Here is a 17,513-nt window from a genome sequence, read left to right as displayed (position 1 = left end):
TCTATAAAAATAAAAAACAAATAAAAAGAAAAATAAGTAAACAAAAATAGCTGGGACCAAAATGGGAGAAATTGGAAAGATACATATTAGGTAAAATTGGCACAAGTGGAAAGTGACGTGGCTGGAAGGGAGATGGTGAAGAGAAGAACACAGTCCGATGTGCCCAGGATTCCGGCTTTCACAAGTGACGGTGCTGATCCCAAATGTAGAAGACCTGAAAAGCTGTACCGGGAGAGAAGACTGACCATGGTGTGGAGTTGTAGGTCTCTTAGGCGCGTGAAACTCAACCAGCTGGGAAGTCCAGCAGGTGGCTGTGTGGTCGCTGACAGGTCTGGAGACGTGAGCAGACTGAGTGCCATCATTACACAGAGGTGTTGGAGCAGGGAGGTGGGGCTGTCTAGAGAGAGTATGAAGAATGAGAAGACCCTTGAACATTCATATTTGAGAGGTTGCAAAGAAGAAAAGAAGCCTGAGCCACAGAGGAAAGAGGGAAACTAGGAGAGTACGTTGCCTTAGGAGTCTGAGGAAGATCGTTTCCAAGGGGAAGTTCATCAGATAGGTCATATAAGGATAAGCCTGACGATGGAACATTGAAATCAGTGACCTTGACCAGCCAAAGCCAAACAGCAAGGAGCAGAGGTTGAAGTTGTAAAGGCTTGGAGACAGTTGCTGCAAGGCATTTGACAGTGAGGGGCAGTGATCTGAGTCTACATAGGAAAATGTGGGGTACACATGGGTTCTTTTTCATCTTTGAAGGTTAGCAAGACTTGAGCATGTTTGCATGCTTAGGAACAGAATCCAGCAGTGATGGCAGGTTGCAAACGCAGGGAGAGAAGAATAATTGGGCGATGGTGTCCCTCAGGCTGTGGTGGAGAAGGGACCCAGAGCACAGGGTAGGCTGATGGTGGGAGGGTGGCACCTGTCCCACTGTCACCGCAGGGGAGGATATCTCTGGGAGGGCCAGGCACAGGAAAATGAGCGGCTTATCACCTTCTGATTTACATTCTCGTTGGGAAGTAGAAAGCTAGGTCATTTACTAGGAGTGAAAAGCTACTCGACAGAATTCGAGATTTGAGAAAAGTGTAACAGGAGTTTGTAACAGCCACTGTAGAGGAGCAGAAGAATTTCCCAGGAGTGTGGTGCTCCGTGGCTAACAGTGGCAGGCACACCATGGGGTTCCTGTGGATTGGGAATTTGCCAAGCACGTGACTATGGGACAGAGTTGAGGATGTTGAGAGGGTTAAGAGTATTTATTGGGAAGCTTAAGATGGCCTGAGAAGTGAGAAAGAGCAGAAGGCAGTGGAAGGATAGGAGAAGAGAATCGAAGAGGCAAGAGATTGCAAGTCGCGCCGCTGGGGCAGGAACTCACCTTCGTATTAATATATTCCCAGAAGGAAGCCCCAGTTTCACTCCCTTTTCTGCTCATTGAGTGGAAAACTCCTCTGGAACTCACTCTTTGCAAATTCCTCCCTCATGGTACAACTATAATAAGGTCAGGTGAGTAACACTTTACTGAAGTCTAACGTTTGGTGGGGCAGGTTTGAAGAGGCCCAGGGCCTTTAATATCTTGGATAACACAGACTGCTTTCTCCTTGCTGACCAACTAGGGCTGTGAGAAGCCCGCTCCCTCCTGGGTGGAAGGCCGGGCCTTGTTCATCTACTGGGAAAAGGCTTCTAGAAGGGGCCTTGCCGACTCCCACTCCCAGCTAGGAAACTTGAACTGGCTGCCAGAACGGGATATTATGTTTTCTCACCCTTGCTAATCGTTTTCAGGAGAAGGTGAAAAACAATGATAAGAATACTAATTTGTTCTGTGTTTCCAATTTTCCTTTAGAGGGGCTGAACTTTTCCAGGCCACAATTGTGAAAGCTGTAAAGGCAAGAATTGAGGAAGAGAAAAAGTCCATGGATCAGCTGAAGCGACAGTAAGGATGCTTTGTTTACATTCATTCTCTTTACCTTATATTTTCTGATTGCATGACCTTACTCAGCTGACTCTCCACTCCTGGGGAGCCTCAAACCCCTGAAAAAAAATATTTGCGTCAACTTTCCCACTCCCCAGGTATTAACTCTAGTGTCGGGGCAAATTCTTATGCTTGTGACACTGAAAATGAAAGCAGTTTGAGGAAAAATAGCTCCAGTGTGGCAGAAAGCGGAGGTCTCATGGAAAGGATCGTCAGTCAAGTCCTGCTTCAGTTACTTACTTTAGAACCTTGAGCAGGTCATTTAAGTTCTCTGAATTTCAGATTTCAGTTTTTAAATTAGGGCTCACCTAATTCACGCAAGTTAGAATTCACTCAATCCTACTTTCGTGGATATTTTCTAAAGATTAAACTAGTCAATGAATGAGGTGGGGTCTTGCCCAGTGCCAAGAACTTTAAGTAAGTGTTCATTACATCTGTGGGTTAAGGGAATAAATGAGGAATCAGCTCTGGAAGCATCGTTTAAGATAATATAATCCGGTCTCTTCAGGAAGAAACTGATGACAACCCCTGATATTAGATGACCTATAGTCCACACAACATAGAGGCAGCACTAGAAACACAACCCATGTTTCCCTGAGCCCAGCTCAAAGCTTTCCCACCATACCCTTCCGGACAGGTTAAGGGATAGACTGATTCTGCTCAGGAGATTTGAGAATTCCATTGGAAAGAACTTTCTTTGAGGGAAGTTTCCAGCAGTGAATGGAACCTCTGAAGACTGGTAGCACTTCATAATTTGAGGATAAGGTTTAAAAGGTGATAGCCATAGAATTCAAAACCTGGACACTTTCCCCAAGAAAATGGAGACACTAGAAGCACACCAGGAAAGTTCCGTGAGTTTCCTAGGGCAGCTTTCATTCCATTCAGACCTCATTTTCCAGCTTTTTTCCCCTAGAAGAAATATTTCCTTGTATAAATTAGATTATTTCATAACATGGTTATTTTCACAAGGACATAAGTTATATATAAAAATATATAGTACAAATGCAATATGGTACAACTGTTGTTTCTAGATGTCTAAATCAGGTCTAGAGGAATAACAAACTTGGACCCACACTTTAGAATGTATTCCTAATTTCCTATAAATGAGGCCTATTACTGTAATTCACTTTGCTGAATTTTTCATTTGTTTAAGAATGCAAAACTTGGGAGAATAAAGGACTTGTATTTGTAATACGCTATGTTCAAAATTGGCTATGATACAAGATGTGAGGGGACATGATGTATTGCATACTTAGCCCTAGCATAATTATTACCGATTATATTATTAAGACTAGTATCTATGTAGTGCAAAATGTGGATATGTACACACACACAGACACACACACACCAGTATGTATGTAAAAGCAAGGAGACTTGTTGCTAAAAAGCAACCATTTTACGATTCCCAAGTATCCCAAAGTAAATTGACCACTTTGCACATGATTTTAGCTGTATCAACAACAGTGTAAGTCCAAAGTACTGACCGCATGGTAACCATGAATGTATTCTTAGCACGACTAATGCTATCTTACTCTCCAGGATGGATCGCATCAAGGCCAGGCAGCAGAAATACAAAAAGGGTAAGGAGAGGATGCTGAGCTTGACCCAGGAGCCAGGGGAAGGCCAGGACACCCGAAAATTCTCTGAAGAGGATGATGAAAGTACGTCAAGACATTTTCCTTTCATTCAAGTACCTTTACATTGAATAATAGCATGATATTGGGTAGGGGTGTCAAATAATGTTACTTTTCATTCTGCCAATATTATCAATGTATTTTTCTAACTCAGCAAGTTTTATTTTCCCATTTTAAATGGGATAAGTTTGTTTCCTAAGTGCATATTTGATGAAGCAATGACTTTACGAGTATCTACTCTTGAGTGAGATAGCTTTAACAAGCACATAGTTTAGCTTTTGTTTCACAAACACCTGTTTCTGAAGAAAATTGGCATGATTTTGCTTAATTAATTCCTTTAGAGAATATATTTCAGATATGTATTCTACTGTTGTCTTTGATTTCTATAAATTTTATATAAAAATGAAATATGTATACATATTTTATGTGGCACCTGAATATTAGTAGTTAAAATATAATTCAATTATTGCCTGTTTCAATGAAACATAACATGAAATACATGTTTATGATGCCCAATTATAGATTTATTATATCCAATTGAAATTTAAAAGATCTTTTTATAGAGGCTTGCATGCTTCTTTATTTGAAAGGAATGGAGAGATAATGCATGTTGTTTTTCCAGTACATAGTACTATTTATTACTATTAATAGTAAATTTATATTTTCCAACCATGCATTAAAATAATTACAAGAAAAAATTCTGGTTATTGCAATTTATATATTTTTAACAAGTTATTTGCCACTAAACAGTTCTATAAAATTCGATTGATGCTTCTTTTCTGTTAATTCAATTTTGTGAGATGCATTTTTGACAGATAATCCTTTTTTAATATTTCTTTATAAGCCCTCAGTTACTAAGAAGAAAGTGAAAATATAGCATTCTGTTAAAAGAACAATTAGTATTTATGTTGTGGAATTGACTGTTACTACATGTATATTTTTCAGTATAGTTCCTTTTCCTGACCTCTGATGTACTTTTGCAATTTATCTAGATTTGACAATTGAGTTGTTAAAGCGTGGTTTTCAAAATTTGTTTTCTCACTTTATAAGAATTAATATTTGGACATATTTTATTTTAGGAGAAGCAGACAAACAGAAAGCCAAGGGCAAAAAAAAGCAGTGGTGGCGGCCTTGGGTTGATCATGCTTCCAGTAGGTTTTCTTGATCCTCTTACAACCTCATTGACTCTAACCCTTATATCCTTGACCAGAATTCAGGCGTTCCCATGACCCATGTGTCCCATGCATGGTTGGATCCTTGTGACTTGATAGGGCGTCAGAGTGTAGATAAATTGCAATGTCAGTGGGTCTCTGAGCCTGAGAACCAGTTCTTCAGAGACATCAGCTGATTACTGTGCTGGCTGAAGAAAACCAAACACGTGGCTTACAAACTCCTGAGCACAATTTATGGGCTCAGAAAGGGAAAAAGAATTGATTATTATATTACCCACTTCTGAGGCCTAGAGCTCTCCTGATATTTATTTGCTTTATGGCCAAAAGCTCATATTAAAAATGAGTTGGGGCTCCCCATTGGACACAGATTTAAGGGTGATTGTTACGTTCACAGTGTTGGTGACCCTCTTTGTAAGGCTCTGGGCATGGATGCCAGTCAGCCTCCCTTCCCCTCATCCCCACAGCTTTGATTTTATTTGCATTTAAGGTTTTTTGGCAATGTATTAAATAAAAAGATGAAGGATAACTTAAAATGCATTCACTTTCTCTCTTTGCCTCCTCCTCCATTTCAAAAAGGCCCTAAAACTGCACTCCAGATTCCAGTGCCCTGCACGTGACACAGCCTCAGAGCCACCTGCTGCTCAGAGATGACCAATTAACAGCAAAAATCAGACGTTTTTGAAGAGCAGATATTGATAGCCACATAGGATGTAGTGTATTTCCCTCCTGATCATAAAAATGAATGAGAAATTATGGAACTCAGTGGCTGTATTTGTTCTGCTTAGCAAAGGAAATGTCACGATGGGCCAATGGCATTATGATAGAAGGACTGGTTTCAATCTAGTCCTCCTTAAATTTGTTAGAATATTGAATAATTATTATTTTGCAAATTACCTATAATGTCTTTAGTTTTTTTTTTTTTTTCGTCTCGTACTGTGTTTCCATACCGACAGTGGACTCAATCAGACAAGGAATGTCCCTAAGGTGCATAATGTCATGCAATGGTAGGAGGGACTCTACTAGGACAATATTTAAAATCACGTAAATAGAAAATCAAATAAGTCAAATTTTTCCCATAGTCAATTCTTAGTTTTATATATATGTGGTATTGGCCTCTCTCATCCAAAAAAATAATTTCTTAACATCAGCAAGCTAGTTTAATGAAGCAACGTTTGAAATTTGCTCAGTATATCTGGATGTAATTAAATTTAATCCCAAGTATTGAATTTCAGGATTATGGCAAAAAAAGAAAAAAAAACATGAATTACAAAGAATGTTATTTATTGTTCTGCCCAGTTCAAAAGACAAAGATTCTGGTTGAAATCCAGTGTGACTCTTGTATTTACTGCGCAGGCATGTGAGTTGTGCTAACAGTCTGATGGCGTAGCGCACTAGATGCCTGTTTCTATCAAGTCACAAGAAAACTGTGCCTGTCTTTCTGTTCCTAAAGGGCCTTTGCTAGTTCAGAGAGACCTATCCATTTCAAAATGGTGTCATATTGAGTGTTTTGTCACTTCACCTGGGGTAAATTCCCATTGTAATCAATGTGGTTGTCTTTCCTTTTCTCATCTAAACATTGCATTTTTGAAGGAATTGGATATGGTCTTTGATAATCATCTTACAAGTTGGTAATAATTTAAAGAACTTTCTATGAAGGTTTTTGACTTTAGATCCTCTGATTCATTTCACCCTCATTATATCAAGTTTTGGAAGATGGGTATTAAACTAAATGTGCCTTGATACAATACCTTATGATGCAATAATGCAGGAGTGTGTGTAATTCATAGTTTGGAATCATATTCTGACTATGGTGTTAAATTTTTTCTGCAAAACGTATTTCTTTTTACAAGCTTGTGAAGAGCGAAAGGGAAAGAATGTATGTTTTACTCTTTAGTCTATGATGAGTTCCAGAACTTATCTTTAGATCTAGAAGTGCTTTATTAAAAGCCATTATTTTGATCTCTTGAATTACTGGGCTTTCAAATAGATATTTCTTAAAGATGCTGAGTATAAGGATAAATGTAATTGGAATACCTATGTGTAAATCTATTGACAATATAAAAATATCGCAGTGTTATTGCTGTGATTGGTAAGCAGTGAAGATCTTAGCATGGTCTACGGGTGACAAATCTCCTACTTCCATACCTATGTACACACACAGGATTGCATTATTGCTGTTCAATGATACCTTCCATTCCAGTGCTGTATGTCTCTATGCCAGTTCAGTACTGCCTAAATCAATACCAAGTCTCAGTTTATTGATAAATATCTGAAATAAAGAGCCAAGTTCTGAGGTACAAGTGACGGGATTTTAGGAGTTTATTTTGTACTCAGTAACTCAACAATAGCATCGACATCCATGGTATGGATGTGCACACATGCTGGAGGCGGGATCTCCGTCTGAGCTAACGAACATGTGTAAGAGCTTTTCTCCTGATTATTAGCAGATGGCATTAAAGAAAGTATTCTCTGTTGTTTCCTAGTTTTGTTTCAATAACATTTTATAAAAAAAAGAGACACTTTTTTTTGCATTTTCTTTTTTTTGTTGTGTTAATTTCACTTGGTCACATAAAAGTTAATGAAGTTTCTAATGATAAAATCAATGTTATAACTGCTTGATATGAAAACAGTTTGTGCTTATCCATATGAATAAAAGTTATAGAAGGTATGATTGAATACAATTTAAGCTGTGGTTGATTTTAGTACCTATAATGAGGGTAAAATGCTCAATCTTACAATACTCTGTGTTTTACCCAAGTGGCCATGTGACGTAGAGTCCATGTAACTTTCCCGCAAATCTCTCAGCTTACGTGAAGGCATTACTTTAATGGTCTTCCTCACTGTCAAATGTAATGCTGTAACTTTGGTTTGTTCGTGCTTATTCTTACCTTATGTTATATTGCATTTGTTTCCTCAGGCCTGGACTCAGTACTCTGGGCCTGGTTCTTTCTTCAAAATAAAAATAACAAATCATAGTGCTTCTGTTCAAGGATATAAGGCCCAATTCATTCACTCTGTATCTTCATGAATGGAGGCTTCAGATTCGTCTGAAATCACGGGCAAAATTACTTAACTTTTGACCATGTTTTGTGATATTCAAGCAACTAGTTTTAAACAAGCCAAGGTTTTCCATTACCTTACAATGTATAAGTCTAAAAGATAACTTAAGACATCAAGATATGTCATCTAAAAGATGCCTCAGCATTTGAAAACCTGAATATAATTTGAAAGTAAGAATATGTTTTCCTGCAATGATGGTACATTTCATGTAGCATCAGAAATGTATGTGCTGGGTCTCTTTTCTCTAATAGACTTAAAATAATTATCAAACTGATAAAGATTTAATTTGTTAAATGTCTCTAGATCTGTGGACATTTTAGTTTTCTCTGCTCCCACTTCTTGACACAGGTATTATGTTCTTGCAGGGAAAGTATCAGACAAGGCAAAGACGATCCATACGGTTTGTACTTGGTGTCTTATGGTCAGTATAGTTCTCCTCAAATTTCAGTAAGCTGCTGGGGAGTTCTTTGTTGACCAGAAGCCTAATAGTGCTAAACCATATGGACCATGTCTGCCGCTCTCAGTCTGTCCCAGGGTTACTACATGTAGAAGCAGCCAGAGCGTTGTTGTGTTTTGTTTTGTATTGTTTTGTTTTTAATGTTACCTGCCCATTTCCTCCTTATGGCAATGTGTGTGTATGTGGTTTTCAAACTCTTTCAAATGTCTTGCCATGTATGTTTTGTCCCTCGTGTTACATGTGGAGAAGCCAGGTCTGCAGAGTACAAAGTGAAGTGGAAGGTTGGTGACACTGACCTTGGTCCTGAGTACTCCTGATTGGCTTGTCTGCAATGGTTTGGGCCTGTTCAGACAATGCCAGATCCCCCGCTTCACTTTAGCCTTGTCTAAAGGACCAAAATTGCTGAATTGTGAAATGAGAGTTTTCAGTTATTTTGGTCATCTTGGTAACAAAACTGGCTGCTTCACAGCTGATCTGATTCATCTATATAAAATTTACAATAAAGAAAGGAGAAAATACAGGTCAACCCTGTAGTGGCCAATTCCCTTATACAGCACAGACAAGGCCTCATACTCTGTGGACCCAATCACTCCAACACAACGTGGCATCAGCCTAAGATGAGTTCTGTTCATCTCTCGTCTTTTCCTCCCTGCCAACATCTCTTGCTGTGGTACTTTTGTGGATAATTTGTATATCTTTAGGGGGCATTCATTAATAAGCCCCCAGTTATCTCATATCTCTTTCAAGCGATAAGTAAATATTTTGTTTTGCTTAGTGGTCAGGAGTGGAGATTATTATTTGTTTGAAACGGATAGTGAAGAGGAGGAAGAGGAAGAATTAAAGAAGGAAGATGAAGAACTGCCACGAAGGTCAGCATTCCAGGTAATTATGGGATTGGAGAATGTCTTGTCCTTTGCTAGTTGAAAGAACTTTTCCTATTGATAGACCTTGATTGCAAGCCTAGACTTCTTCTGCCATATTCTTATGTCAGAGCCCCTAGAAGCTTGTGATTTACATATGAGATTGTTTGTTTCTAATTAAACTGTAATGCTGCTCGCTGTCAGCAATGCCAACGTTTTCTGATGTGTTAACGGAAAAAACCCAAACTCTGTAAGATAGTTTAAGGTTTATTTTGAGCCGAATGTGTGTGACCACGGTCTGGACCACATGGCCTCAAGAGGTCCTGAGAAAATGTGCCCAAGGCGGCCAGGTTACAGCTTGGTTTTATACATTGATGGAGACAGGAATTGCATGTGAAATCATAAATCGATACATGGCAGGTATATATTGGTTTGGCCCGAAAAGGCAGGACATCTTGAACGGAAGGAGGGTGGTTTACAGGTATAGGTGGGTTTAAAGATTCTTTGATTTGTAATTGGTTAAAGAAATGAAGCTTCGTCTAAAGGCTTGGAATGTTTTAAGTTAAGGATATCTGTTAATCAGAGACAAGCCACAGGACATTTGCTGAAACCCCAGTGATTTGATAAGTAAATTGATGGCCTGCAGCTGTGGTTTAAGCTTTGTCTTGCATAGCCTTATGTCCTGTTAATGATTTAGTATTTTATTGTTACAAAGAGTAACTCTAAAAGGGAAGGGGCATGATGAGGTGTGTCTGATCTCCTTTCTCCTCATGCCGGCAACTCAGCTTTAAGTTTTTCTGGGGTCCCCTTGGCCAAGAGGAGGTCCATTCAGTGGGCTAGGGGGCTTAAGATTTTATTTTAGTTCACAGATGCTATAAACAAAAACTAAAGCTTCATTGGGTGAACTTCATTTTTTAGTTGCAAGTAGGAGGTAAAAAAGATTTCTCCGGCATTGCTTTAGATTGCTTGAGTGCACTTCTATTTTGATATGTGAAATAGTTGATCATGAAAATAAAATACTTGCTTAGTTTTGAAGCAAATGGTCATTTAAATGTTGCCTCAAATTTTGAAAACCAGTTCATTTGTATTGCTAAAGATTTGAGAATGTATCGAAGTAATAATTAGAATATCTGGCACAGTTCTGATTTTTTTTCAGCTTCACTACCTTTCTGTTTCAGAACCTGCTATCTCATTCTCAGCTGTAGCTCACCAGCCTAATATAGTATATCCAGCGAATGTGTAATCAGTACTTGTTAAAGATGAGGCACATGGGATGAAAACTTGGTATATGCTTCTTTTGCCAGTGAACCACATACTGGGACAGTTATTTTCCATTGTTATCCTACTAGGCGTGTAGCATGATAGCCATCAGGCCGCATCACGTGCCGTGATAAGGCCGTTGTCGGTTAGCTGGCCAGGCCTTCTCAAGAGGACAGGTTCCCCCCACCCCTGTCTTCCCAATGACACTGAAAAACAAAATTATTCACGGAGTTACCTTGGTCTGATGCTTTCTTACTGGCCCCAGTTACTCTCCGTGTCTGTTTCTTGATGACTGTGTTTGTGTGCATGTGTGCAGCTGGCTTGTCAAATACTAATGACTTAACTTGTTTATTTTTATTCTAATGAGTTTTATTCTAACTACCACTCATCATGCAGCAAGGGAGAGAACATGACCGTCTTCACCGTGTTGAGTGGATTACATGCAATGATTGACTATTTTCTTTATTCCTAACTTACAAGCAAAGCAGAGCACATTTTATTCTAGCTTCAGTGACTGGCACGTTTTAACATAGTTGATGTAATTGTAGAGACAAACTCATACTGACGTCATATATAAAATTACTAGTTTTTGTTTTTTTTCTACTAATTACTCTTGCTTTGTCCTTCTTTGTAGAGAGCTATTGGGAAGTTTGCATCAGCCATTTTAGCCTTGCCAAAGTCTGTCATTAAACTTCCCAAAACTATTCTTCAGTATTTAATCAGAGCTGCAAAGGTATTTGATGTTTACTGATGTGTAGTGTGTGACTCTCTGCTCCGTAGAACTTTAGACAAACATATCCCTCGTTGCCCTTTCTCTGCATTTTCTCAGTTCTATAGATCGTACCATGAAGGGATCATAAGAATGTAAGATATTATGACAATTTTTCCAGAAAGAGTTCTTACAAGCCAAATTTCTTATTATTTGACCCTTGTTTTTAAGCTGACAGCGGAGACTATCGAAAAATAGAAAGAGAAAATGCAGATATGTATATACTTTCTGTCCTCATAGTTTTGCCTAAGTCACATCTCTTTTCAAAAGGGTCACATCTGGTTGCATGCCTCAGTTATAACGAGTAAAAGTATGATTTTTTCTCTCAGAAAGCTGGTCAAATTCTGGATAAGCAAAGACAGGACAGCTTTTGCTCCATTTCCTTTTTGGGTCCCTGTTAGTCTCTGCCTTCCAGTTTCCGAATTCTGTACAGCTACCTCCTCTGCAGGCTGTGCTGCCAAGTACCGTCTGGCAGCCTCTCGCCCCCACGGGATCCACCATGGTGCTTTTACGTAACTTGTTAAAAAATTATTTGTTGATTAACCTAATGCACAATCGCAGTTATTCAGCTACCTGTGCTACAGTCCCTTAATTATGGAAACCCATAAATAACTAATTGCTATTCTTGTATTTTATAGAAAGCTCTTTCTCCTGAACTCAGCCAAGGGTAGGCCCTTAAAACTTTTTGGTCTTTATGTCCCTCAAGTGTTAAGCAGATAGTTTGGATAGTGACAGAGACCAGCGCTTCTTGAATTTCACCTGGGGATGTTATTTAAATGCAGATTCTGATTCAGCAGGTCCTGTGGCACCTGAAATTCTGCAATCTCACAAGCTCCCAGGGGGAAGCACAGCTGCTTGTCTACTTTGAGCAGCAAAGTCCAGACCTCCAGGTCTTTTCGTTATTAAAATGCCAGGATCCTGGGTTTTAGTTTCATATTTACCATTGCTGTTTCCCTAAGATTCTTTTATTTTTTCTCTTATGTGAATACCATATGACTCTCTCAATTCACATTTAAGAATTTATTTAAATGAAAGATTACAATGTAACTATTCCCCATCTTACTGTTTGAAAAAAATCATCTTGTTACAGACAATATAAAGAAGGTGCTGGATCACCTGAATTAAAGGACAGATTATGAAACTTCACCAGTTTCAGTTAAAGATCTCCACTTCAAAAAAGCTCTCCCTTTTTTAAAGATTAAATGCATTTTTGCATAATAATTTTTTAGTAAGCTGAATCCCATTTTCCCCTAATATATATGATAAAATTGAAGATAAAGTCAGGCACACACGCTAGCAGCAGCAGCCCATTTGGAGAATGCAAAGGTCTTTCGCGTACCTTGCTGTGTATTTTTCTACTCATGGTCAGTGGTGCGGGTGTCTCATTCCCCAGAGAGACCCACCAAGCGGACGATAGTTACAGCTACAAAGTAAGAATTGAGAAGTTCAGTAAGAATCTTCCATTTTTTGAGTCAGTAGGGATTGGGACAATTCCTCCTTCTCCTTCGTTATCAACATTTTTAAAAAATAGATCCAGCAAAACTGACCCTCTATCAAACCAATGTTCCCAGAGCTCTAACATGTTTGTATTTCAAAACATCAGTGTTAAGATAGTTTACCTACAAAATAAGGAATTACCAGATGGTTCCCTCCGCACCCTGGTGTCCCTCTCATCTGCATTCTCTAAATTCTCATCTCGGTGAGGTGGTGCTGATAGCTTCCTCGCATGGGGTGCTGTGGAACCAGGAGACCCCCTTTAACATGTCAGAATGTTAAGGGTGCCCACCCTTTCCACAAGACGTCTTCAACTCCACCCTTAACACCCCCTTTCCTCTCTCCTTTTTCCTCCCAGTTTCCTTTTTCTTCAGACCAAAAGAATTCCTCCAACTTGTGCGCCTGTTACATTCGCAAATTCTGAATTACTTTTTTATTTTTCTATTTTTGGGATTCTTGCATTATCTAAAAGCGATATGGTAATGACACTTTTTTAAAAGGAAATGTGTCACCATATGTCGCTCTTGAAGCTGAAAATTTCTTACATTTCTTAGTTCAGATTCTTTTAAACCAGTATTGTGCTGAAACGAGTTTTCGTATTAATGTGCTATATAAACCTCAGATATTCTTGATAAAATTCCCAGTTGACATGCTCAATAAAGATCTACCATAAATTCCTGTATTCAGTCCTTCTACTTCAAATTCCAGGTCATCTTCTCATTGTTTAAAATAGTTTTTGGCATAAAGTTGAATAATTTTTTTACCTCCTGGATTTGTTATTCCGAAATATACAGATGTTGCATTTGTGTTAATTGCCCATAAAATTCAGACTTCTACCAGTGAGAAAAAAATGAAATGTTTTTTTCTTAGAAACCTGTGATCTTTACATTTCCACATAAGGAAAAGTTGAACCCTCTTCATTTTTACTGACATCACAATGCCACTGGTTTGCTTATGCTATGTTTTTCAAAGATTTCAGAAATCTGAAAATAATGCAGAATAAAATGAAAATATCTGGGTTTACAAGAGCCCCCAGAAAACATTTCTTTCACTTAATCATCATAATGGAAAATCCAGCTTCCCTGAGACCCAGGCGTGTCTGTGGTGCATGAGGAGCATGCCTGCTTGGCTTTGTGACTCTGGATGGCTGACTTTGTATATCGAGGTTTTCTTTTTGTTCTTTCTGCATGATTTGGGTGACTTTTGGTAGGTGGGCTGTTCAAAATTACTCTCTCCTGTTTATCAGTTGTAAAATATTAATGCAACTATTTTCAGCTCTTGAATGAAAATGACAAAAAACAACCAAAAGCACCACAGTCTTCCTTCCATACTATTCTGGAATAATGCCTTAACCTTAGTATCACGTTATTTTTTCTCTCAAAATACTAATCAGTCTACAAATCCCTTCCTCAAGTTGCTGGTAACAGCTGTTACTCACAAGGGAGAGTACTGAATGCGCAAAACTATTTTCCCAAAGTAAATAAGACTATTAAAGATGTTGTTTTTCATTTGACTCAAAGTTTATTTGTGGTGGGAGAAACTACTCTAATTATAGTTAGTGAGGCTTCCAGCTCATTCCTCTGATGTGTAGTGCAAAAGAATCAGTAAGTAAATATCACAAATGGTGAGAATATTTCAGGATTTGGGAGAAACATGGTTTGAATGGTAAACCCAAGGTTTAACTGATGATATCTGTGATACCAAGTGAATATATTCCTACAACATCTGTTTTCAGATTTTATCTCATGGTAATGAAAATAGCACAGGGATATTTGGCTTGCGTTGGGAGAAAGAAATATTTCCAAAAGTCAGGAAAACTTGGTGTAGGTCCCTGTTCTTTTAATTTCAAATTACTAAAAGGCCAGAAAATAAATTGAAGTTTCTCCCTTTAGTTTGTTTATCAAGCCTGGATTACTGATCCTAAAACAGCACTCCGACAGAGACGCAAGGAGAAAAAACGGTCTGCAAGAGAAGAGCAGAAACGAAAGCGAAAAGGATCCGGGGAGGGTGAGTTTTGCGGTGGGAGGAAGGACAGAAGCTTCAGAGGGATAAAATTTTAAATTCTAAAGAGCGCAAGGAGTTTTATTTGTCCTTAATTGTTCCTATCTGATAAGTGGAACAAATTAAAGCATGAATTTAAGTTATGTGTTTTAAAGTGGGAAAAGGAGAGAGATGCAAACTAAACCCAAAGAAAATAGAAGGAAAGCCTACTTTTTTAAGGCAGATACTAAGTAATAAAAAAGAAATACAAGACAAGACCTGATCATTAAGTTAAAAACTGTTCTTGGAAAAAGCTTATCAGAAAGATGAAACTGGCAATTTGATCAAGGAAAAAAGGGAAAGCATGCTGAAACAATACTTAGAAACAAACAAAAAATGGAACTACCAACACTAGATTCAATATTATACCAATACATTTGAAAACAGATGATATAAATGCAATTCTAAGAGGAAAAACTATTCTAAACTACAACAAAAAACACCAAACACAAAGTTGAAGTGCAAGTGGTACACTCAGGAATAGTGTTTTTATATATATTTTATCTATATCTATATCTATATATCAGACTAAAGATTAGTATTCTGGATATGTTTAGGACTCCTAAAAATCAATAAAAGAGAAATTCAACCCAGAAAATGGAAGGATATGAAAAACAATTCACAGACCAGTAAACAAAAGTGGCCTAAAGGTGCTCAGCCGCACTAGTAATACGAGAAATACAAACTAAATATTTTTACATACTGTATTTTTTAGCTATTGGACTGGCAATAACCTACGCATTTGATATTATTACTGTTTGGGAGCTGGGGGTAAGCTAAATGCTTGCACATACCATGAGTGGTGTTGTAAAGTACTGTAGTAGATCCACTTTGAAGAGCCGTGCATGAATACCTGTTAAAACTTTAAAGGTACGTGTCATACTACAGACCAATCCCACTTCTAGGTGTGTGGCTTAACCTGAAGCAATACTTTCACATGTGCACAAACACACATGTCTGAGAATATTCATCAGACAGTATTTGTTAATAACAAAAATTTGGAAACATCCTAAATGTCTGTATAAAGACATTTACAAAATAAATGTCAAATAAATTATGTTACCATTATATTATGAAATATTATTCAGTAATTTAAAAACAAGGTGGATAGCTTTCAACTGTCATGGAGAATAATTTCTGACGTATTGTTAAGTGAAAAACAGCACATTGAAAAGTGGCCTGTGCATTATGAAACCACTCATGAGACAAAGAAAACCTAAGTACCTCAAGACAATATTTTGCATTTTTAATGGATTCATATAATAGTGTATAAAGGCAAGAGAAAGATCAGGAAGAACACTTAGCTTATTAATAACAGTGGTTGCTTTTTGAAAGAGTGGAGATTAAGTGGTATGATTGAAGAAAACTTTAGGCTTATCTATTATATTTTGGTTCTTTACAAAGAAAATGTATCCATAAATTCCTTGTGAAATTAAAAAGGCATTCAAAAAACAAATGGAAAACATAATTTCTAATGGAACTCTAATTCCACAATCTTTCTTCTTTTTGACCTTTCTTTCCTTATACCTCCTGGTAACTTTGTTTTACTTTATCATTTTGTTAATGGAAAAATCAAACTCTGTAAAATAATTTAAAGAGTTTTATTCTGACCCAAATATGAGTGACTGCAGCCAGGGAGACAAAATCTCAAGAGTTACTGAGAAAGTGTGCCCAAGGCGGCCAGGTTACAATTTGGTTTTGTACATTTTAGGGAGACAGGAATTGCAGGTAAAATCATAAAGAAATACATGGCAGGTAAAAATTGGTTCAGCCAGTAAAAGGCAGGACATTTTGAATCATAGGTGAGTTTAGAGATTCTTGAATTAGTAATTGAGAGAGCTAATCTTTGTCTAAAAATTTGGAGTCAGTAGAAAGGAATGCTTAAGTTAAGATAAGGGGGTCTGTTATCTGTCATGAGATTCACCATGCCAGCAAAAGAAAACCTGTTTAACTAGATTTTATGGCTTGAAAGGTATGACTTAACTGTTGCCTGGCATGACCTTAGGTCTCATTTATTATTCGATATCTTATTGCCACAAAGAGTCTGTTTGGTCAGTCTTATGATCTCTATTTTAACATTAATGTTTGTCAGCTGTTGTGTCTAAACTTCGAAAGGGAGGGGGTGTAACAAGGTGTGTCTGACCTCCCCTTCTGTCATGGCCAGGAACTCAGTTTTAGGATTTTTCTGAGGTCCCCTTGGCCAAGAGGTGGTCCAATCAGTTGGTGGGTGGAGGGTTAGGATTTTATTTTTAGTTTACAACTTTAAAAACATAAAATTAATACACACCTACTGAAAAGAGTCAAGCAGTAAAGAGTTCTACCTCAACCCAGTCCCTTCAAAACCTGTCCTCTTAAGGTAACAAACCCTAACATATGTTGTATTTACTTTCACTCCTTTTCTATGTGTTTACATACATGTAGGCACACATATATGCACCTTTGTTTTTGTTTTCAAAAATAAGTTCTTGCTCTACGAAATACTCTTACATTTTCATTAATATATCATGAAGATTTCTCTAATTATTTATAAAACCGTATCATTCTTTTTTAATAACTATAAAATATTCCATAATACAGAGATGCATAATTTATTCAACTATTCCTTCCAGATTTGCCATAATGAACAGTGCTATAATAGCCTTGCACAAAACTTGTATATAGTATTTGTGTGTGTATTTAAATGCATAGCAGCAGGCTGGTCCCAGTGTAATGGTGTTTACAACTCATTGATCACAACCAGTTACAGATTTCTTTGTTCCTTCTCCATGCCCACTGCTTCACTTGACTATTTTTATTTAATAAAT

At 37.7% G+C, this 17,513-nt stretch overlaps 1 protein-coding gene across 1 annotated transcript in view; it reads left to right on the top strand.

The window, feature by feature from the left end:
* The window catches only part of PIEZO2 (piezo-type mechanosensitive ion channel component 2), a 251,072-nt gene that overhangs the window by 167,652 nt on the left and 65,907 nt on the right, over positions 1–17,513 (top strand). The window contains exons 26-30 of the mRNA XM_012648377.1: positions 1,835–1,924; positions 3,503–3,624; positions 4,677–4,748; positions 9,062–9,168; positions 14,562–14,676. Coding sequence (XP_012503831.1) covers positions 1,835–1,924; positions 3,503–3,624; positions 4,677–4,748; positions 9,062–9,168; positions 14,562–14,676 — 506 coding nt within the window. The remainder of the gene's footprint in view (positions 1–1,834; positions 1,925–3,502; positions 3,625–4,676; positions 4,749–9,061; positions 9,169–14,561; positions 14,677–17,513) is intronic.

Source organism: Propithecus coquereli, unplaced genomic scaffold (genome assembly GCF_000956105.1).
Source record: "Propithecus coquereli isolate 6110/MARCELLA unplaced genomic scaffold, Pcoq_1.0 Scaffold283, whole genome shotgun sequence".
Classification (NCBI taxonomy): domain Eukaryota; kingdom Metazoa; phylum Chordata; class Mammalia; order Primates; family Indriidae; genus Propithecus; species Propithecus coquereli.
Note: the sequence above shows the minus strand (reverse complement) of the source record. Positions and strands in the feature narration are given on the sequence as shown.